Here is a 23,667-nt window from a genome sequence, read left to right as displayed (position 1 = left end):
GTATACATAAAATCAATGCCCCAGACTGGAAACTGTCACGCACCTGTAACTTTCATCCCAGCTCAAGTCTTACCTCATACGACCAGACACATTGAGTCCCACCAAAACGTCGGACACATCTTCCCACTTCCACATCCTCGTGAGTCGTGTACATTTCTCTGAGGCATTCACCAATATGTGGTACCATCCTTCTGAGAACCTCGCGACTGAAGATCATGCCTGGTCCTCCCATACAGAAGTTCTCCCCGGGCTCCAGCCCCAGCTTCCCCAGTTCTTCGATATTTCCCAGGCCAGTCTGACCCAGGTAGAGGGGCTTGCTGCTATTCAGCGATCTAAGAAACTCTTCCAACTTGTCACCTATAAAGGGAAAAGAAACAATAATCATTCATTTTCCTACTCATATAATCATTTATAACACACCAAGCAAGGGAAAGAACGTCCAATAGTGTGCATAAGCTCACCACAAGTTGTAGACAATGTAAAAGAAGAAAACCATCTTTGAATATTCTATAGATATTAATTAAATCACAATAAAATCTTATCAACATTGTAGTTGGATTTTTTTTTAAGGTGAAATAACAATAAGGTCAATGAAGACTGGTTTCTTAGTGTGTTTGAAGTAGTGACAAAAGTCTCAAACATAATAAATATTAATATTTAGCACTGACTGGCAGCCCACTGATATCCAGTAATTACTTTTTTCCTGATAATTTATTTAGTTTAGTGTTTTGTCCTTAACTAAACTCAAGCCATATACAACCCAAAAGAGTGTGTGTGTATGTGTGTGTACACACACATACACACACACACACACACAAGGAGAGAGAGAGAAAAAGATCGAGGGAGGAAGAGAGGGAAGGGACAGAGAGAATATCAAATCTGTCTTGAAACATAACATTTTGGAACTTTGGAAAGCACCTCTTAGAAAAAAAAATAACATTAATTAAAAGTTAAATAATATAGTTTACGTCTGTAAGTTCATCCGGAAAAACAATTTAAAAATAAAGTTCTGTAGCTAAAACAGTTCCAAAGCATCTGGCACTCTGCAAAGTGCTACACTGGAATAAACAGTCACCTTCTTTGTATTCCCAGTCAGCATCTTTACTATCTTTTTCGATGAGCACAGCATCTGCAGTCATTATCTTGACTCTATGCCACGCCCCCTTGGATCTCAATGAGTTTCAGCTATGACTGGGCTCTTAATACAAAATGCATTCCATTCTTAATAGAAATGGATGAGAATATGGCATTTCAGTGCTCTAAAGGACAATCTTTCAAAGCATTAAAAGATATGACAGAAGTGGATGCTATTAATGCATTTTAGAAATTGTCTGCAAACTGTGGCAAAATTCTGCCAGGAAACCTTCATGACTTAAATGAGACCTAGAAGACCTGCGGACTATAAGATAGTAGATCTATCACATAGAAATAGACACCTACATATCTTATACCTACCTATAAGACGGTGCATTCACCAGGAAGGCAATCATTTTTTAATTTTTATATCAAATTATTCCACCCTTTATTTCCATATTTAATTATCAATATTTCCTCTGCCAACCAGCCCTAAGGATTTTGCCTCCCAACCCAAACCTGAGGAATCTCTAGTTGTTAATTCTACACTCAGTCCTAGGACCAAAAAAATGTGATGGGGGTTTTTTCTGTGTTTTTTTTTTTTTTTTTTTAATTTTTATCTGTTTCTCCTTGACTACGTAAAAGATACTACCTGAATCAGGAGAAAGCAACGAGGTTACAAGGAGAATGGCATAAACTAAGGAAGGGCTGCCCCCCTTTGACCAAGAACCTAGGAAATGTGGGAAGCACTGGGAGCCTCCTTCAAGACAACACACCACTCCTACTTCCCCTGTGATCCTCTCCGAAAAGAGAAAGATTTACTCCTGCTCTAACGAACTTTCCTCGGCTGAGTTTAGAAAGCTCTGGCCAGAGCCACTCACACTCAGGGTGAAGGACGCGCTGCTTTGAAAACTGACAAAGTTTTTTGGTGCTGGGACTGCGCGTAGTTTGGGGAAGGACTTCCTGCCTCTGCTAATTGCTGCAACCACCAAGACGGACTTTGAAAGGATCCCCACGGCCGTGTGCTTGGGCAGAGCGGAGCTCTTAGGGTCTGGATAATTCGCGGGCCTTGTCCCCCTTTTCCTCACCACCTACTCCTATGGATACAGCCATCCCCTCACGATTTTACTGAACCGTGGCAGGGGTCAGGGACGGCTTGACGCTGCGCTGTGGTGGTGGGAAGGAGCTGCGCGCCGGAGCAGGGGGCGTTCTCAAGGACTCCCAGTGCTTTGAGGGTCGTGCGAAAGGACCGCACAGGGAAGGGGGTGGGACAGCGAAAATGATTCCTCGATCTCACCAGTTCCGAAACTGTGCTAGATCCAGTTAAAGCAAAAGAGGAGGGGAATAATCAAGATCACCGATCTCCAGTCTGGCTCTCGCCTGCATCCTCCATCCGCCCTTTCGCCACTGAGGACACGCCCCTCCGGACCGATGTGGGGAAACTACCACCACCGCGGGCTTTCAGGGCAGGGTGGAGGGGGAAGAGCCTCAGGTTTAACCCTGAGGTCCCTTTCCTCACCTTCCTACACGAAAAAGAGTAGGAGCGAGGGATGGGCGTTAACAGGAATGGCAAGAATGAGGAAGGCAAAAAGAGCGGGGCAGGTGTGAGAAGGGTCCAGACCGCAGCAGAGGAGGAGGAGCGGACCAGAAATGGTGGGCGGACGCGAGCGGTGGGGGCGACCGGCTGGGGGCTGCAGGAGCCGGGAGCACGTGCTGGCAGAGAAGCAGAGAGGGGCTGGCAGGGATTGAGGCTGGGCAGGGAATGGGGCTGGTTGCAGAGAAAGGAGTTGGGGAGGCGGGGAGGCGGGACAGCCAGTGCTGGGAGGTCACCTTTAATGTAGACATCGTCGTCGGCGCGCATAAACCACTCATACTTGTCCAGGTAGTGGTCGTGCATGTACTTGATCATCATGAAGGACTTTTTCTGGGGAGGGTAGGAGTCGTCCACCCCAGGTAGCTCGATGACAGGCAGGGGTGGCGGGGGTTGGCCAAGACCGGCGTTGGGAGGCTGCTGGCTGGAAAAGAACTCCACGCGGCCGGGGATGAAGCGCGCCCAGGTCCGCTGCGCCGCCAGCGCGCGACTGCCCAGGTACTTCTGCGCGGTCATCACCCCCACGTACAGGAAATCCCGGGGTCGGGAGCTCGGGGCGTTGGCGCCCCCGTCCCCGCTGCCGTTGTGGCTATTCCCGGGCCGGCCGCCTCTCCGCTGCCCGGCCGCACCCCCGTCCTCCTCCTCGGGTTCCCCTTCGGCCACCGGGGCTCCGGGGAGCCCCGTCGCGCCTCCCGACTCGCGTCCTCGTCGCCGCTGCTGCAGCGGAGGTAGCTGCTGCCAGGGGCTGCTCCGAAAATTGGTTCCCCCGGGCGCTGCTTCAGGCAGCTGCGGCCCCTGGAGCTCCTGGCGCGCTGGGGGCGGCGACTGCTCCGGCCACGGCCGCGCATGAGGCTGGGGGAGCGGCTGCTGCGCGCCGGGGCCAGCGGCGGAGCGGCCGTAGTAAGAGCAGAGGCTGGAACCGCGTCTCTTCCTCTCGCTCAACTCGGCCACTCTGGGGGCGATAAGCCAGGACGCGGCGGTGAAGCCCAGCACCAACCCCAATGCCACGCTCATCCACGGGCGGCGGGAGCGCACGGCCATCGCGGTTGCCCCGGGCGCGGACGCTCGCTGAGTGGCTGCGGCGCGGCGCACGGGTCTGTAGGTTCACACCCGCCCCTCCTCCGCCTCAACGCCCCCAGCCCCAGCCGCTGCCAGCCGCCCAGGCGCCGACCCCGGCTCGGGGTCGCAGCGCTCCCGGCGCCTAGCCCGCGGCGGGTTGCGGCTGTCAGCCGCGCTCCCCGCTCCGCTCTGGGTCCGTGCTCTGAGCGAGGAGGGTCGGGAGTGAAACTTCTCCCGGCGGCGGCGTTGGCGGCGGCGGCAGCAAGAGGAGCTGCAGAAGGAGGAGGAGGTGGAGCGGCGGCAGCAACGCGTCCGCTCCTAGGCTGCCACCCTGTCACTGGCGCGCCTGGTCCCTCCCTCCTCTCCCTCCTTCCCGAGCCCCCGCCCTCGCTCCCCCCGCCGCCAAGCTCCGGACTGGCCCGAAGGAGGAGCCACGAGCACCGCCGCTGCCAACCTGGGGGAAGCGCGGGCCGCGGTATTTCCCCGTCACCCGCCCTCGGACGCCCCCGGCCCGCGCCTCGGTCCAGAGCCGGCCTACTCTCCGGAAGGAAATGATCCCGGTCGGGCCGCCTCCGGCTTCCAACGCCGACGCCCCCTCGTTCCTCCTCCCGCGGCCCCAGTTCTCCATCCCATTTCCCGTCCCGTCCCGCCCCTCCGCCAGCCTAGCAACACCCGCGTCCGGGGGCTCCGCTGCCCTCCTCCCAGCACGTCGGCTCCACTGACCTCATCGGCGGAGCTCGGGTCCCAGAGCCCCCGGCGAGCGCCAGCATCTCCCTCCCAGCTCGCTTCCCCCTGCCCACAGCTGGTTACGTCCCGGCGTGACCCTTCCCCATCCTGCCCCTCCCAGGTTCCTCTCTTCGCGTTTTCGGTCCTTTTCGCGTTTCTCTACAGGCTGCCACTTCGTGTCTTCTCTCTCCACTCCTTCTGCGCTCACTGCTGAGGAAACCATCTGTCTTACTCTAGCACCTCTCCACCCAGCTGTACCAACTCCTCAGTCCCTGCTAGCATCCTTCACCACTTTCACCACTACTCCCCAGTCTTACGTAGAAGCACCATGATCACTCTGTGTCTCTTCTAAGAAAATCGCAGAGGGCTTGGAAATACCTATCGAAAGGCTAGAGGTGGTCACAGTGAGCAGGAGCTTAATCCTCAAAGAAAATAAAAATTTCATGTTCCCCACCTGTTGAGCTGGGACACGTGGGGCTGCCTCCATCCTGCACCCAGCTCTCCATTGGTTTCTAGTCTAAAAGTGAGAACCATGAACTATTTTCAGTCTTGGTAGAGACTAGTTCAGTAGGATTGGCAAATGATGGAGAAATGGGAGCACACAGAGCCAATGCTTGGAAGATTCATACCAAGAAAATTCTTATTCCCCCCAAACAACTAAACTTAACCAGAAAATGAAATAGAAAATGTAGCTTTTGGTCTTGCCTATAAAGCATTTTCTTTTCTAAGGCAATGACAGGAAATGTTTTACCTCTCCAATTAGGAAGGAAGAAAATCTCCAGCAAAAGAATCTCAAAAAAAGGTTAAATTGTCTTGGCCAAAATCACTGAAAGTTATATATGAAGACATTACCTGAAGATATGTGACATTTTGAAGAAGGGGGCATTTAAAAGCTTTCTCTCCAGAAGCTGTGATACTAACTACAATCTGAGGTGCATTTGCCATTCCAAACTCTCTCCTCTTCAGATTTCAGTCTTCTGTTTTCTGCATCAAACGCAAAGGGATGGTATTGAATGGCATTAGACATAGGGCTTGATCCAGCAAGGTGCTGGCAGCGTCCTTGGAACAGTGGGCCTGCCTGGAGCCCTTGGAGGGGTGGTTCTTTCCACACCAGTAACTGGCTGTGCATGAGCACGTCTGACGAAATGTTTCATCTGCTGGACAGTGAAGCTCCTTTTCCATGTCTAGGTCTTGCCCAGAAACACTTGGGAATACAGATTATTGGCCTCTTTCTCCAAGTTTAATTTTAGTGAGAATACAAAACTAATCAAAAGAATAGGCCCCTTCTGATTTAAAAACACATCTTCCCAAGGACGTTTTAAACCTTCAAGAATAGTACTGTTCGATAGAACTCTCCCTATAGTGGAAGTTTTCATTTGTGTTGTCCAATAAGGCAGCCGCAAGCCATGTATGATTACTAAGCATTTGAAATGTGGCTGATGTGTTTGAGGAAATGAATTTTCGACTGTATTTGATGTTAATTCATTTTGATTTAAATAGCCCCTTATGGCTAGGGAGTTGCCATGGTGGACAGCACATTTCCAGAGGACATTCATAACATAGAGCCCCATTACCTGTGGTCAGTTGTGAAACACCAATTGTCCCCTGACACACTAGCATACTCTTCCCTGCAATATCCGGCCAGACATCATTCCAATAGGTGCCATTCATGCAGCTGATCTACAAAATCGTTTATTCTCATCAGGCACAAATAACCTACTCATCAATTGTTACAGTATTTAGGGATAAAGTTAACTGCATTCATTCATTATTCAACATATGTGTGTGAGAAATTAAGCATTAGACAAGGTGGAAGGCTCTAAACGTGGAAATGTCAACAAGACACTCACTGCCACCTATCTGAAGTTTCAAATGCAGGGAAGGAGGCATATTAAATACCACATTATAAAATGAATTACTGTGGTGGTGAATGATACAAAGGGAAAATGTGCAGTACTCCGAGACAGTATTTGCAAAAGCATCCAATTTAGTCTGGGAGCCAGAGAAGATACGTGGAGACATTGAAATAAAATGAAAAGTATTGAAATGATGTCCCCTACTGGCTAAGTGACTTTGGGAAAGTTATTTAAATTATCTGAGATGTAGATTTCTCATGTGTAGGTATATTTCTCTGAGGAGTAAGACACTATATTTTAGTGCTTAGCACAGTGTACAGTTGTTCATTGTAGGCCCTCAGGAAATATCAGTCCTTCATTTTCCACCCTTTTTCATGATAAAATTCTTTGATATCACCTTATGTATTTTTAATGATGTTCCACCTTTTAATTTATTTAACCAATATTTATTTGATATCTACCATAAGCTAGGCACTCTTCTAGACAAAGAGTAAAATCAAAGCCCTTGACTTTATGAGAGTTGTACTCTGTTAAGGAGAGATCACACTCACACACACACACACACACACCCCTGCAAATAATATGCCAAGTGATAAGCATTTTGAAAAAATGGAGATAGTGGGTTGTACATGGGTCAGGTGAGGCCATTTAAAATTAATTGGTCAGAGAAGTTCTTTCTGATAAGTTTAGCAGAGAACAAAAAAAACAAGCGAGGAAACTAACCATAAGGACATCTAAGAGATGTTCCAGGAAGAGGGACTAGTCAATGCCAAGGCTTGAGATAGACATGGTATATTGAGAACAGCAAAGAGATCAATACGGGTTGAAAATGGGACGGAGGAGGAGACTTGCTGATCATTTAAGCCAGTGGGATTATAGTGTGAGCTGTAAATGCAAGACATATAATTTAAACTTTTTCTCCTGTAGCCACATTTTTAAAAGGGTGAAATTAATTTTAATAATGCTTTCATTCAACTGGATATATTCAAAATATTATCATGACAACAGGCAATCAATATAAAATTATTACTGAGAAAATTTACATTATTTTTATCAGTACTAAGTCTTCCAAGACCATGCTATATTTCACGCTTACAGCACTTTTCAATTCAAACTAGCTACATTTCAGATGTTCAACAGACCCATGTAACTAGTGTCTACTATTTTAGGCAATGTATATTCTGAGCCATGAAGACATTTGGAAAAAAATTTCTTTTATTCTGAGTGACAATGAAGGTGTCGAGTTGTGGTATGGTTTTTATTTATGTGCTACAAGGACAAACCATGGGAAGAAAAATTTAGAAAGAAACAAAGGTAGATTCATGGAAAGCATTTAAGACATTATTGAAACTGCCATATCACTTTGGAATAGAAGAAAAATATAAACATCTTTCTCTTTTTTCCACACAGTGTCTGCACCTCCTCCTCCCTTGTATTAAAAGCGCTGTGTATGTTTTTTATGAGTTTAATTTCATATTTATTGAGAGACCTCTAGCTATTTATTTGTTCTTTCCCCAAGTCAGTGAAGTAATTTTCTCATACTCACTTTAATTTTGAAGATACATTATTTTTAGGATGGATAATTTTCTGGGAAATCTCTACAAGGACTAAGTTTTTTTATTAAAACAAAGGATAAAATACTATGTTCTAGGAAGGATTTAAGAAAAAAAATGATGTGGCTAAAAGGGAAACTAATGATCACTGGTGAAAAACAAATGTAAAAATGCATACTAAAATACAGACAGATCTGTGTATTGTATTGGAAGAGAGAATAGAGAAATGTAAGTAATTTCCAATACTACTGGCTAAAAATGCCTGATAGGATTGCTATTCTGAACTAAATAAGAGTGTTTCAATTTATATACTTGTAAAGCACCTGATAAAATCTCTATGAAGCACCTCAGTAGATTTTGAGAAAAATAGTAACAAAATTTCATAAATTGCAATGGTTACCAGAAAAAGTACAAAACCAATTGCCTGTCTTCTCCAAATCCTTTACCTACTTCAAGTTTGCCTGTATTTGACAATCATAACACGTGAATCATTTGTCTTCTCTGAGCTGAAGCTATTAGAACATAAAGGATCATCTGAATTCACCTGGAAGCAGACTTCTCCTAGGGGTTGTGTCCCTGGGTTTGGAATGACATTACTGTCACCCACCCAGAAAGCAATTCTGGTACACCTAGAACCCTTCATCAGACTGCTCTGCAAGTACTACACGAAGTGTTTAAATTGGGAAGAATGAGCAAGAAATTTAAAATCACAGACAAAGGTACAAAGGAGATTGAAAGAGGGATATCATAGTTTGGTCAGTCATCAAAGTTAAAGGTAAATATTTAAATATATGATTCGACATATGCTTCTGTTACAAGGTATAAGCGAAAGACATTTTGATTTAGTATTATACTGTGATATTTAGAATGTTAATTCTTTTCTTGACAGATCAAGACAATTGATTTCATTTGCGTGAAGCAACTGTGGCATCTAGTGGTTAATAATCATAATGTAATTCAGTTCATTCCCAAGGGATAGACCGTGTTATGAAATATTTTTGACATTGCCAAGGAAGATTATAAGCAGAGAGAGATAACAAGAGAGCCATTTAATTATGGTGTTATGGTTTTATTTGTTCAGAAATCAGCAAATCTTCAGCGAGTTCCTAACCACCAATCACTATATGATAGAAGTTCATATACTGAAATATGAAAAGGTAATTATTTCGAGCACATCATAAGACTAGCTAAGTTTTAAAACTTCATGGTAATATACATTTAGCTATTCAACATGGAAATTATGTAGCTACGTTTTTTACACCAATAATATTTGATGCTACTAAGGAATTACTAATTCCTTTTTAGGTGTGATAATTATATTGTGGCTATAGTTTTTATGTTCTTATTTTTCAAGAGTATATAATGAAATATTTACAGATGAACTGGTATAAGGCCTGGAATTCAAATAATATGGAAAGGAGGGTGGTGCTAAATGAATGGCAATGTGGTGATTGACTGACCACGTATTGGTGACTACTGGGGCTGGGTGATTACCTCTGGGTAAATTTAACATTCTCTGTAATGAAAAACCAGAGAAAATATTTTCTTTGTTTAAGATTAGCACACATCAAATTTTGATTTCCCATAGCTTTATCTGACTAAGAGGTGGTCCACTTGTCCAGAAACTATTGCTGTCACTTTTAAAAGGATCAAGCAGTGACCGTATCTGAATTAAAATTTCTGTCCTGAGCTCCAGGGACAATCTCTTGGACATAAGCAAAGCATCCATACAAGCCTTTATAAGTAAAGAGGCAGTATTTGTGATGTGATATTTTTTTCTTTTTTTTTTAAGAACTAGTACTTTATGATTAGGCAGTGAGCTTCAAAATCCTCAGAGTTCCTAATGACCAATCTGAATTTATCCTACAAAAGGTTTTTATTTTAATTTTCTCCTGTCACTACTATCCTAAAATATTAATAAACTCCAATTTAATATTTTCTATCTTAGAAAAGTTAAAATGCACATGCCGCCTTTATTCCTGTTTCTTTAATGTTCAAGCTTGTTAATTACCAGTCTCTTTTTCTGTCCCACAGATCACTGCTTTTGAAAGGAAATATAATATACTCCACAAACTAATTCAAATTCTTCTAGTAGCCGCATTTAAAAAAGTAAAAGCAGATGAAATTAATCTTAAAAACATTTTACTTTACCTGACATATATAGTTCAATTAAGACTCCAAGCTCACTTTTTGAATAACAAAAAGACAAATGGATTTTAGAACATTTACAGGATTTATCATGCTGCTTTAAGTATCAATAAACAAATATTGTATACACTGATCCATAAAAATGCAGTATATATGTATGCATGTACAGTGTGTGTGTATATGTATACATACATACATATACATACATATATAATGTTTTTCTTTATAGCCATGCTAGCTAGCATTATGGAACAAGCATAAGAGGATAGATGGTTTTAAACCTGTTCTTTAAAAATTAAATTTCAGGATGTTTTATAAGCGGGAAGAGAAGTTAAATATCATACCTCTCAACCCATTGTCATAGTTTCTTGAGTGAGTGAGTTATGTACAGTTTATAATTCACTTTAAGTCTGCTGCATCCAGCAGGGGAGTTTTATTTAAGTCCACAGTGAGTTGATAAATGACAAAAGTCTTTCAAGAATCTTGAAAGTCAGGTTTGATGCATTTCAGTAAAATATCAGCATGAGGAAGGCAGAGTTTTATTTTCTGCCACTCTCCATGATTTTTATTCTGGAAAATATATTTGTGTTCATAAAATATTGTATTTATTCATGATAATATGTAATATGTGTGTTGTTATATGTGAGTTAAACTTAAAATTTAATTTCTACTAGTTTTTAATTTCTCATGCAATAAACATTTGGGATTCTCTTTAAATTTTAAGACTTTAAAGAGGGGCCAAGAACAAAACATTTGGGAGCAATGATCTAAGGAAATTCCTTCATTTATCTCTTTCTTGTCTTGAAAATAGCACACCTTGGAGTTCCCATCCTGGCACAGTGGAAACAAATCCGACTAGGAACCATGAGGTTACTGGTTCCATCCCTGATCCTGCTCAGTGGGTTAAAGATCTGGCATTGCCGAGAGCTGTGGTGTAGGTCACAGATGTAGCTCAGATCCCATGCTGCTGTGGCTGTGGTATAGGCCAGACGCTGTAGCTCTGCTTGGACCCCTAGTCTAGTAACCTCCATGTGCCACGGGTGTGGCCCTAAAAAGCAAAACAAGAAAGAAAATAGAGCACCTTTTTTTAAGAGAAATGATTGAGTTAGAACAACTTGCTCCTGTTGGAACACGGACTCTAATAGTTTGCAATGAGATGAGGGTGACTATTAATTTGCATTTTTGAAGCTTTGACATATTTATAAATATATTATTGCCTGAACATAATCCAGTACCTTAACCTTTTTTTTTTTTTTTTGGCATGTGTTGCTGTTCGAAGGGAACAGCAGGAATGTATCTTCTGCGACAGGGTTTAAATCTTTCAGACATTTCTGATTTTAATTTTTATCCAGCAACAAATTACTATCTTTAAAAAAATGAGTTTACTTTTCATTTCTACAAAACAAACTGCAGGACAATATATTATTCTAAGGCTCCAACTCTTTTGTAATGTTGGGCCAAAGAAAGAATGTGTCAAGAAGTTAATTCTCGAGTTGAAGAGTCATAAAATTTAGTGAAGAAGGAAAAATATTGCCACATCACTACAATGGAAAGGCAATTTGAAGCTAATTGGGGCTCTAGGAAGTCAGAATATGAGATCCAAATAAAATCTTGTGAACTAACTAAAAAAGGGAAATGGACTCACGTAAATGGAATAAGTGATCATCATTTGGTAACTGTGGGGGGTGGTTGTTTTTTTCTTCTTTTTTTGGGGGGGGGGTGGGTGGCTGCACCCGTGGCATATGGAAGTTCCCAGGCTAGGGGTCAAATCAGAGTTGTGCAGCCAAAGCAACTCCACATCTGAGCCTCCTCTGCGACCCACACCACACACAGTTCACGGCAACGCCGGATCCTTGACCCACTGAGTGAGGCCAGGGATCAAACGAGTGTCCTCATGGATATCAGTCAGGTTCGTTACCACTGAGCCATGACCGGAACTCCCTGGAGACTGTTCTAAGAACATCGTTCAAGAGGCAAAATATGGGTGTCTTGAGCCATGAGCCTTTCCCTCAGGGCTCTGTGGCCTTCGCTCTGAATCTTTCCTGGGCAGAAAGAAGACCGGAAGAGTCTTAAGAGAGAAATAAGAACAAATGCTCGCCTCGGAGCTAATTGATTTCTCAGCAGTGCTTTCTGCTTTCATCTCCCAACTGGGCACAAAAAGATTCAAAGGACGCAGGGCAGAGGCACACCCAAGCAATAAGCAAGGGGTGGAGCACCGCATTTTTAAGGCCTTTGGTTGAGTTATGTATACCACACCCTCCGTACGACACCACACTTTTTTTTGCCAGACTGCACTTGCCATGGCTACCGTAACAGAATGCAGAACAGGAATAGCAGCAGCGTCATCTGAACCAGATTAAAGTTAAATTTAGGTTTTAGTATTAGCACAGAATCAGAACGTCAGGACATACTCTGGCCATCAGATCAAACCTTCTTATAGACACATAGAACCCAACTGGCCGTAACACCATAGGAGTAATGAAAACTTTGGCACCTAGGTCAGTGCATCTCAAAGTGGGATTCTCAGAATTCCTATGTGAGTATTTCTACTGTCTTAATGGGCATAACTATTACTAGTAAACCTGGGTCTTCTGAATCAGAATTTCTAAGAGTGGAAGAATCCATATGTGTAGCTAGACACTGAGCAATTCTTTTTGGCTTTTTTGTCTTTTTTTTTCTAGGGCTGCACCCGCAGCATATGGAGGGTCCCAGGCTAGGGGTCAAATCGGAGCTGTAGCTACTGGCCTACACCACAGCCACAGCAAGCTGGATCCCGTTGTGTGACCTACACAACAGCCAATGGGATCCTTAACCCACTGAGCCAGGTCAGGGATCAAACCTGTGTCCTCATGGATACAAGTCCAGTTCGTTAACCACTAAGCCACGAGGGGAACTCGGACACTGAGCAGTTCTTACTGAAGTTTATAATCTACTGTTCTCATCTTCCTTGATAATTGAGATAATTCAAAGTCCTAAGAACATCTGTTAAATATGCAAATTAACGTAAACCAAACTATGATATCCTCCTACTGACATTTACCGCCCTAAAAAGCATGAATAGCTAGCTAAAATTCTAAGTTCTCCAGCCCCAAGTGAAAGAAGAACCCTTATTTACTTGCTGTTTACAAATTGAATATATATTTCTCAGTGTCTTGGTTTGGGTTCTCTAAGTAGATTCAGAAGAATCTGGGAGCAAGTAGTTTATTTGAAAGTGATTCCAGGGCATATGGGGAGAAGAGTGGAGAAGATTAAAAAAATACAAGGGAAGGAATCCAATATAAAGGTTGAATCCTGAAGTCAGTTACCATTGTAGCTAGCTAGAGTTTAATTCTACTCAGGAAACCCTTGCAGTCAGTATAGACGATGGCTTCAGACTTATCCCATCAGAAGAACAAAGAAGTAGCTGTATTTACATGTTAACTTCTGTCAGTCATTGATTACCAGCTGCTCCCAGAGGACAGTAATTTCCTAGTACTTCCAGCACAGTCAGAAAAGACCCCTCAGCAAAGATGTAAAGAGACTGGTAGTTGGAACAGCGCTGGCAAGCCTGGAGGTGGGAAAAAGAAGATGTGGGCAGAAGGCTGGCAGCCTCTGCTCTAACCCACAAGTTGAAAGTGATATTCACTCCAGAAGCCAGACTTTCAACTTACTCTAACAGACACGAACCTTATGAATAAATAACCCTTAATACACCAAGTAGTATGTTTAAAAGGCAAATTTAGATTTCTTCTCATTGAGGAATGTAGCCTATGGGGCTATTGGGATTGATGTTTTCCTGTTGCCGTCTCCTGTTAAACTACTGGAATTTTAATAGAGGACCACTATGGCCATTTTAACATGCTTTGGTTTTGAGAATTCTCTTTGGCCATTTTTTTTTTAATTTGTACCATGGAAAATTTTTAAATGTGCACAAAGAACATAGACTAGAACCTCCTACACCCTTGATCCAGTTTTAACTCTTCAGTTCATGATAAATCTTGTTTTATCTGTATTTTCTCCCACTTAGCTCCTGTTGGATTATTTTAAAGAAAATCATAGACACCATTTATGTATAAGTATTTCAATATACATCCTAAAAGATCAGAATTTTTCACGTCATCCCCTTAGAAAAATGTAACAGTCCTTAATATCATCAAACATCAAGCAATTGTTCAAGTTCTCGATAGTCATTCACTTTCATATTTGCTACAATTGTCTCACCAATTTCATTTTTTACACTTCCCTTTTTTTAAAAAAAATAATCAGTACCATTTGATGTGTCTCAAGCTTCTTTAATGGGTTCTGCCTCCATCTCTTATTTTTGTTGTATTATATGTAGTTTAAAAAACTGTATCATCTGCCCTATGAGATTTGTTCAGTCTGGCAGGTTCCTTTGCCGTGGTATCATTTAACCAGTTTCTCTGTCTTCAGAATGCTCTGTGAATTGATACATTGATATTAGGATCTAGAGAATTGCCAGATACAAGCCCAGTTTTTCCTTTTGGCCAAAAGTAATAGATGATACTGTGTTTTTTTCAGTAGGAAGCACATGTCTGGCTCTGTTTCTGATGTACCGTTGATAATGAATTCCTAGATTAATTAATATGCTGGAAATTGAAAATGGTAGTAATTCTAACCCTACCATTGTTTCTTCCTTGATTAACTGGAATACTTCCTATGAAAAAATAGTAATTCATTTCATGGTACAATATACATAGTAAAGACAGCCTCAAAGATTCTTTTTTTAATCCTTCATTTTTGATGATCCAGAGATTTTTCAAAGATGATTTAGCAGTAAAGACAACTATAGCCAGGTCTTTAGAAGGCCTTGCTAGGTAAACTGAAATAATCCAAAAGCAGAACCTTTGTTCCTACCGGAAGTAATTTCATTTTCTGCAATTTAATCCCTAATCACATCACTAATAGTCTAATCTGCAATCAGGACATAAAGCTGTGCCTCTAAGAAAAATAAGATGCTATATTTTTGTATTTTTACTTTTCATTAACATGAATTTACTATTCATTAACATGAATTTATTGAACTTCACGAGTTTGGAAACAGGAGTTCCCATTGTGGCTCAGCAGTAATGAACCCGACTAGTATCCATGAGGATACAGGTTCAATCCCTGGCTTTGTTCAGTGGGTTAAGGATGCAGCGTTGCCGTGAGCTGTGGTGTAGGTCATAGACGTGACTTGGATCTTGGGAGGCTGTAGCTGTGGTTTAGGCTGGCAGCTGTAGCTCTGACTTGACCCCTAGCCTGGGAACTTCCACATGCTGTGAGTGCAGCCCTAAAAAAGCAAAAACAAAAACAAAAAAACAATGGAAACAGGCTGTGAAGTTAAGGTGGGACATTATTCATTCTTCTCTTCACTATCTGGAATTTCTGGTTTATTATACACAAAATGATATATGATTTATAGGAAACTTTCCTTTGCATTTGAAAGGAGTTTAGTAGGGTTGACTCTGGGAAATGCAAAAGCCTGCTAAATGTGGTTTTTTAATACAGCGAGTGTTGACAAGGTCATTTTCTATGTGGCTGTGGCTTCAACTGTGGTTTGTGGTCTTATGATGTTTGTATCTGAGCTTCCTTTATACTTCTTGTATTCTTTTTTTTTTTTTTTATGACTCACCTGTGGCATATGAAAGATTCCAGGCTAGGGGTCGAATTGGAGCTGCAGCTGCAGGCCTATACCACAACAAGAGAAACGCCGGATTCGAGCTGCATCTGTGAACTATACCGCAGCTCATGGCAACAGTGGATCCTTAACCCACTCAGCAAGGTCATGGATTGAACCTGCATCCTCATGGACACTATGAGGCAACCCACTAAGCCACAATGGGAACTCCTGGGTTTCTTTTATTCTTGAGTTTTCATGGAAAACCCAGCAATGTCAGGAATCAAGATATTCACAGTGAAGTTCATGCCCTCTCTCCGTGCTACCATGACATGTGTGGACCATCCACAGAAATTTAATTCTGCTAAGCATTTCCTCACCTCTCAAAAGAAAGATATTGGGCTAGAGCAGAAGTTGGCAAACCACATCTCACAGGCCAAATCAAGCCCACCACCTGTTTCTTGGTGGTTCCCAAATTAGGAATTTTATTATTATTATTATTTGTCTTTTTGTTTTTTAGGGCTGTACCCGCAGCATACGGAGTTTCCTAGGTGAGGGGTCAAATCCGAGCTACAGCTGTCGGCCTATACCACAGCCACAGCAACGCCAGATCCAAGCCACATCTTCGACCTACACCAGCAGCTCATGGCAATGCTGGATTCTTAACCCACTGAGTGAGGCCACGGATCGAACCCCCAACCTCATGGTTCCTAGTCAGATTCATTTCCACTGTGCCATGATGGGAACTCCGGAATTGTTTTTAATATTTTAAAATGGTTTTCTGTTTTCAAATTGTTATATTTTAAACATTACACAATAGCCTCAATTTTGCTTCTTGGCTTGCAAAGCCCAAAACATTATTTGGCTCTTTCAGAAAAGTTCACCAGCTCCTGGGCTACAGCAATGAAACTCCTTTCAGCAGCAGAACATTTAAAAAACAGAAAAAAAAAATCCTATTCTAAACACCTTTGCTTTAAAAAATACATGTATATCTAAATTGCTTTAAAATGTTAAGTAATTGCTCACTAAAAATTTTAAGAGGAACAATGAGGCTGCTTTGATGAAGATGAGAGACTGAAAAAAGGAAGAACCATTTTGACATTGAGGACTCCAGATGACAATCACAGTCTGAGAGGAGATGCAGCCTCCAATTCACTCCTGCGGATTTTTGTTGTTGTTGTTGAATGATTTCAAAAATAAAATCCTGTTTCCAGAAGATAAGTGGTTATAAATAGCAGCAATTTTTCAACGGCTCACCTTGCAATCTAAGGACATTCTGAAATTAAAGCAATCCAAATTTTAAAAGAGAAGTAGAAAAAATTTGATTTTACTTACAACATCCAAAAAAAAAAAAACTCTCATAATCAAAATACAGCAATCAGACAAGAAGCACCAACAATTTGGAAAAAGAGGTAAAATTGTCTGTATATTTTAACACTTTGAGTGTTTTCTCATCACTGCACCACTGACAAGGGTGCTGAGGAGCAGGCCCAGAGCTGATGGTTTGCTGCTGCAGTTTGAGGTGAGTGCACAGAAGCAAGCTTGAATTTTTAAGAAAGAGGTGCAGAAAAGTAGCCTTCTCGTTCCAGGTTCCTTAAACACAATGTTCAAATATGTGCACAAACATGACAGTTGAAGTTCTATTCTCAAGTACAAGCAGAAACAAGGTGACTTGAAATCATGGGGAGGTTAAAGTCAATGTAAATTGAAGTTACATTTTTTTTAAAAAAATAAAATAGATTAGAAAAGAAGCTGAAAATTGGGGTGAGCAGAAACTACTCTTGAAAAATCCCTTACTCGCTTGTTAAGTAGATTACACCTGATCTTGGGTATGTATCTCTGTGCCCTGTAATATTTTATGCCATTTAAGTTTGAGGGTTGCTGAGCTAGACTAAGAAAAAGAATACATTCAAATATGTGGACATTCTGCCTTTAAGAAAACCCATCAAACCTTTGCAGTGACTAAAGGGTGGGTAGATAATTTTAAAATGCTCCTTGATTTCAGAGTTGAACTTCTCTTGAAATAGATTAAGAGCTTTGCAGTTTATTATGTGGATCAAGAAAGTTAAACCAGATGAACATTCCACGAACACAGCTGAGTACAGAACGCGATTAAAAAATATTTCGTATGTTTTATGATTCCTTGTAAATACACATGCATGTATATTTAAGCAAATGATCAAATTTTTCTCTTTAGACTTGTGTGTGTGATTTAACACAAACAGTTCTAAAATGTAGACAGCTTTATCTCTTATTCCAAATTGATGTTGGAGCTTCTTATACACACACACACACACACCCACACACACACACACACACACTCCTCCAAAGAAAAATTTGATCACTTGCTCTGGTCTGTCTGAGGAGATACTTGATCTTTTGTTCCACTGATCATCTAGCCCCTATTCCTTTATTCAACAATAATTTACTAAGCATCTTCTATGTGGCACTGGCCTAAGTGCTGGGGATTCGTCATTAGATAAAGCAGATCAAGTTGCCTTGCCCTTGCCTGGGGGAACTTACACACTAGCTGGGGGTGGAAGAGAATAAGATGAAACATAGCATCACATTGTATAATATATAAGATGCTAAGAAAATCTATGAAAACATGAGTCAAGGAAGAGAGTTAAGGACTTAGAGACAGAGAGGACATTTTTAAAATCTGGTCAGGAGGGGTCTCATTCAAAAGATGGCATATGAGTTAAAAGAAGGCAAGGAGGCAGAATACAGTGATGCCTGCGGAAAGAACACTGCAGGCAGATAGGCGCCTGAGTGTTACGTTCTAGGAGAAGCAAGGAAGCCAGGGTAGCTGGGGAGCGAGGGCAAAGGGGATAAGCAAGAGCTGAGGTTACACGGTGAGGGGTGTGCCCTGCAACACCTGCTGGCCAATTTAAAGCTTTCCCCTAGAGAGGGATGGAAAGCCACTGTGGATGCTGAACTAGGGACAGATGTCAACTCACTTGAGTTTTAACACATATTCCTCCAGAATGGACCTCAGAGTGTCTCCTCTTATATGAAAATCAGGATCTCAATTTAAACTTGAAGTTATACATCCACGTGGTATTCCTTCACAATTCAGCTTGTTTACATTTACCGTCTGTTTTTCATTATATTTTTTAACAGAATTCCAGCCAAACATTTATTTCCATGAACCGTTAAGCCCTTCCATGGACTCACCAAACACACGCTGATGGCTTCTACATTTGATGAGCTTACAGACTCTCCCGAAGCCAACATTCTAGGGACCCTCAGTTTCAGGATATTAGACATTTGGCCTTTCATTTTCTTGCTATGGGTATTTATGTCTGACTTCTTTAACCTGTTCTCTAGTTTTTAAGTTTTGTTTTTGCCTACCCTGCTAATGCTATCTTCTCATTCTTCTAGCCAGCAGCTGTCTAGGGATCCTGCTGGCGTCTGCTTCGGATATTACCTCCGAATCAGTGGAGATGAGAGTTATTTGATTAGCCACAATTCAGGATGGCGAGAAATGATGAGATTTTCTTGTCACATGATATGTTATTTCAGAGGTAAGAGAAAGAAACAACATGATTCAAGCTGCAGATCCTGGTTATACATGTGTAGCAGAACAATATTTTTAGAAATTATGGATGATGTTTGTTTTCTTCTCTATACATTTTTATATTTCAGAAATTTCTAAAGCACAAAATTTTTAATAATAACCAAAGGCCTTTTCAGTTCTCTTAGGAGAGAAGCATAAGAGAATAATGTGTTCTAATAAATCCAAAAGGGTTTTGAATTTCTACTTTTTATACTAGGCCATGCTGATTATCAAAAATCACATTTAACTTTTCTTCCTAAGATTACTTTATATACTATTATCTAAGTCAATACTAGAAATGTAAAATAACTAGAATGTTTTAAAAATTGTGTGTTTGTATCTTCTCTCTTCTGCGTGCATAAGAATAAGAAAGGGTGAGTGAAGGAGATTCTACTAAGGACTTTTCAGCAAATCGAAGTTCCCATCGTGGCACAGTGGAAACAAATCCACCTAGGAACCATGAGGTTGCGGGTTCAATCCCTGGCCTTGCTCAGTGAGTTAAAGATCCTTTGTTGCTGTGAGCTGTGGTGTAGATCTCAGACACGGCTCGGATCTGGTGTTGCTGTGTGGCTGTGGCGTAGGCCAGTAGCTGTAGCTCCGATTAGACCCCTAGCCTGGGAACCTCCATATGCCATGGGTGTGGCCCTAAAAAGCAAAAAATAAATAAATAGATTTTTTTTCAGCAAATTAATTCAACCGTTCCAAAGAAAAGCAAAGCAAGATCAGTCTCATTTCAACCTATGTCACTCAACCTAAGATCCAAAAGTGCCTGCTGAGTCATCACATTTTCATGTGGAGTGTATGTTACTGGACTCCTGACATTCTTGACAATCTCCAAATTCAAGAATGCCACGCAAGAAGATTTATGAAGAGCAAGGAAGGGTTGAAAATAATGTCTCATTCCAATATTTGTGTGTATATATGACCAAGGCCACTCACTGGTTAAGTGATTTACTCCCTTATACACAAAAATGAAGGGCTAATATAATTTGAATCTGTGCTTAGTAAAGTTACAGAATGTTCTCTGTTGTGGGCCTTCAGGCATTTGGAACATAGCTGAACTCTTTGGGATATTTATTGGTATATAATTGGTAGTCTGTGCAACAAAATTCTTAAGACGATGGTTTGCATTTATCTTCTGTGTTTGTCCCTCTTCCTCCTAGTTTAAGGTGGGATCCATGCCATTTGTATTTCCTTGCTCCTGGACTTTTTGCAGAGCCAGAAGGAAAATCATCTTGAGGACAACAGCCATTCCTATATTTTGTCAAATTATTAGTTCAATTTGGCCATCCCAGCAGATGAGGAGAGAGGGGAGAAAAGATCAAAGCCTTTGAGGCCAAATAGTGAGAGACATGATGTTTCTAGAAACAATGAGGGGGACCAAGATTTGTGGGTCCCCATGGGTCCCTCTGGGTAGCAGCCTCCAGGGAGCCTGGACCCTCCACACAGTGGCTTCTACCTCTGAGAGGACCACAGGGCACCCAGTGGAGCAGAAGCAGAGAATCATGAGATCTGAAGGACCCATCTTAGAGAAAATGGTGGGTCACCTTGAAACCATAGTTTCAAGGGCATCCCACAGACTTGATGCCGAACACAACCCTAGGAATTTGGATACTCATGGGTAGGATACAAATGCCAGGAATGTCTTAGATTTAATTTTTTACTATTTGCTCCAAATGGAGACCTGGAGATGGACTTCAGATGACTTAAAAAATAATATGACCTGGTGTGTGTAATGAAGATATAAAAATTCATGCTGAATAGGGTCCACCATTCCCTGGGCATAATAAACTTTAAAATGATTTTCAAAGTTTGTTCTTTCCTAATGACACTCCTCCTTTACAAAGATTGTTAATAAAAATACTTGCTGTTGCTCCCAGTTCTTGTAACTTCTGAACTTATTTCGTTAAATGGGGTTCTTAGCAATCAGATTTCTCCAACTAAAGAATGTCAATGAAACTGACATGTATTGAAAGGAAATTTTCCACTCTTTGATTTTATGCCCTCAGGAGATTGCAAGTAAATGTGAGGATACATAGGTCATTAGAATATTTTTTTAAAGAGTATCACCAAACCCTGAAAGGACTAAATCGGACGAGTATCTAATTTCATCCAATTATATATATTTAGTCTTTAAAAAATGGATGCTGAGGTTTGATGCCATCCCATATAGGTCTAGGTATGTGAATTTTGTACATTACTGCTCTAGTAGCCATGCAGTAGGGTACACACTTTACCTTTAAAAGATCCAAGTTGGACAAGTTGTATTGGCCTTTGTTTCTGTAACCTGAGACCATGAAGATAATAAAATCTACCTCACTGTATTTATGGAATAGTTTATGTGGTACTTTCAATATCCTTCTTCTGAGGGATCATCTAACCTCTCTTCTGCAGTAATCCTGTCCAGTCTTTATGACTTGGATAGGGTTGAAGACTATCCAGAGCTGCCTTAAAATCCAGATCATAGTTCAGCTTTAGGCATGGGATCTAAACAAGGCTAATGGTAACCAACCCTGGGGCTGCTGCCAGAGGTGGCAGGAAAAATCCTCTCACTCTCCACGACCTCTGGCTGCAAGGACCTGTGGGCCTAAGGTTGCTGGTGGCTGTCCTTCCAAGTCATGTGAGGCAGTCCGAGAAGGAGGAGAATGAAGCACAAGGATGGCAAAAGGTAGACCTTGTTCTTGTGGAAGAATCTGAATCCAACGATGCTTAGAAGCACACTCCTGGATTTTTCAGCTATGCGAGGCATTTTATGCCATGCTTCATAAGCAGGTTCATGATAAATTTCTGTCACTCGTGACTAACACAATTTTCACTACAATGTAGTTAAGTACGCTCTGCAGTCAGACCACATGTTATCAAACCCCAGCTCTTTCACTTGACAGCTTTGTGACCTTGGACAAGCTTCTTTAATCCTTTGTGTGTCAGCATCCTCTTTTGTAACTAAGGTAAAATAGTGACACCAGCCTCCTCGTTAAGTGGGAGGATTCCTTGAGACTGTGTGTGCCTTAGAGCACACTGGCCTGTGATATGTAATCACTAAATGCAAATTACTCTCACATTCAAGAGGGTGCACAATGAAAAAAAAAAATTACCTGGTTAAGAGTAGACTCATGAAAGCAACCAAGTAATAGTAAAAAGTTGAAAAACAAAACTGAAGCAAAGCAAAGCAAAGGTAAAGAAATAGAGCACACTGAAGTGAAATGGAATTCAAAGAAAGGTGAAGAAATTCTAGCAAAAAATAGAAACATAAAGTCAAGACATAAATTCTTGTGTTCGATGACACGAACAGCACAAAAATCCATGAATCAAAAGTTGCCAACCAGACGTTCTATTTATTTTATTTTTAAAATGGAATCTCTGATTCTGGCACTAAAACAAAAACTCTATGGATAGCATCAACAGTAGATATTCTAAACTGGCAGAATTTTTGTTAGCTATTTCAGTACCTTAGCTGTAACTTTTCCTTAATTTTTTTTCTAAGAGTGGTGTTAACAGAATTACATAAAACTTAAATATTAAGTTTCCAGATTCCAGAGAATTTTAGAAACAAAGAACAGACATTTCTACAGGCATGTAACAGATATTTAATGGAATGCAGTTCCAGTCTGAGGTTTTTAGTGTATGTGGCAAGTAAAATAACACGTTAAAGTGCAAATTATTCTATTTTATTTCCTAGAAAAATAGGAAAATAGATACATGGCAGCAGTTATGATATTAAAATGATAATCTGGGTTAATATTTTGTTGTTTCTCCTTAAGTACAGCTAGTCAGTTCCTAGGCTTAAATCAAATATTAAGAATGCAAAGTGGATGAAAAATAACACAGTGTAAATAAAATAGAGCAAATAATCTAACTTTCTCACTATAACACAGATGTTTTTTTAATTGTGATAGCTGATAAATGTATCCATCTATTCCATAAATATTGGACTTTTATAAATCCTAAGACAAATTTCATCACTTTTTCGCTAAGCTAAATCTAGTAAGAATGCTCTGGAATGGAAGGATAGCAAAATATCCTAAGAGACTATGAATTGAACAATTTTACGCAAAACACAAGATTGAATTTATTTGAATACTATTGTAACATATATTATTTATCAGCACTTCCAAATACCTTAAATATTTAAACAGTATGATTCCTGCATTTCTCTGTTTGGTGTTCTGTATAAGAGACTATGAATTGAACAATTTTACGCAAAACACAAGATTGAATTTATTTGAATACTATTGTAACATATATTACTTATCAGCACTTCCAAATACCTTAAATATTTAAACAGTATGATTCCTTCATTTCTCTGTTTGGTGTTCTGTATCTCCAAAATCCCTGTGACTTGGATTATATTTAACTATGTTCATATAGCTACTTCCACTGAGCTCTTTTGAAGCCATAGATAATTCTTGTGGTATTTAATTCATACATATACTACACAGATGTCCAAAGAATGCAAGAATCCTTTATTATCTATAGCTTTTCTAAACTACCCACAAAGAGAAACA

General features: G+C 41.0%; 1 protein-coding gene and 1 long non-coding RNA gene across 2 annotated transcripts in view; one reads left to right on the top strand and one right to left on the bottom strand.

Annotated features, from left to right (window-relative positions):
* CHSY3 (chondroitin sulfate synthase 3) overlaps positions 1 to 4,086 on the bottom strand; it is a 265,442-nt gene extending 261,356 nt beyond the window's left edge. The window contains exons 1-2 of the mRNA XM_047778554.1: positions 2,905 to 4,086; positions 74 to 357 (exon numbers count right to left, since the gene is read on the bottom strand). Of these exons, the coding sequence (XP_047634510.1) occupies positions 74 to 357; positions 2,905 to 3,706 (1,086 nt within the window). The 5' untranslated portion in view covers positions 3,707 to 4,086. The remainder of the gene's footprint in view (positions 1 to 73; positions 358 to 2,904) is intronic.
* A 13,626-nt stretch (positions 4,087 to 17,712) lies between these two features.
* Positions 17,713 to 20,966, top strand: LOC125124367 (uncharacterized). Its single transcript, XR_007134294.1, has 2 exons — positions 17,713 to 19,130; positions 20,326 to 20,966. It is a non-coding gene; the product is annotated as an uncharacterized LOC125124367 (long non-coding RNA).
* Positions 20,967 to 23,667: the final 2,701 nt, after the last annotated feature.

The sequence above is a fragment of the Phacochoerus africanus genome, chromosome 4, assembly GCF_016906955.1.
Source record: "Phacochoerus africanus isolate WHEZ1 chromosome 4, ROS_Pafr_v1, whole genome shotgun sequence".
Taxonomy (NCBI): domain Eukaryota; kingdom Metazoa; phylum Chordata; class Mammalia; order Artiodactyla; family Suidae; genus Phacochoerus; species Phacochoerus africanus.
Note: the sequence above shows the minus strand (reverse complement) of the source record. Positions and strands in the feature narration are given on the sequence as shown.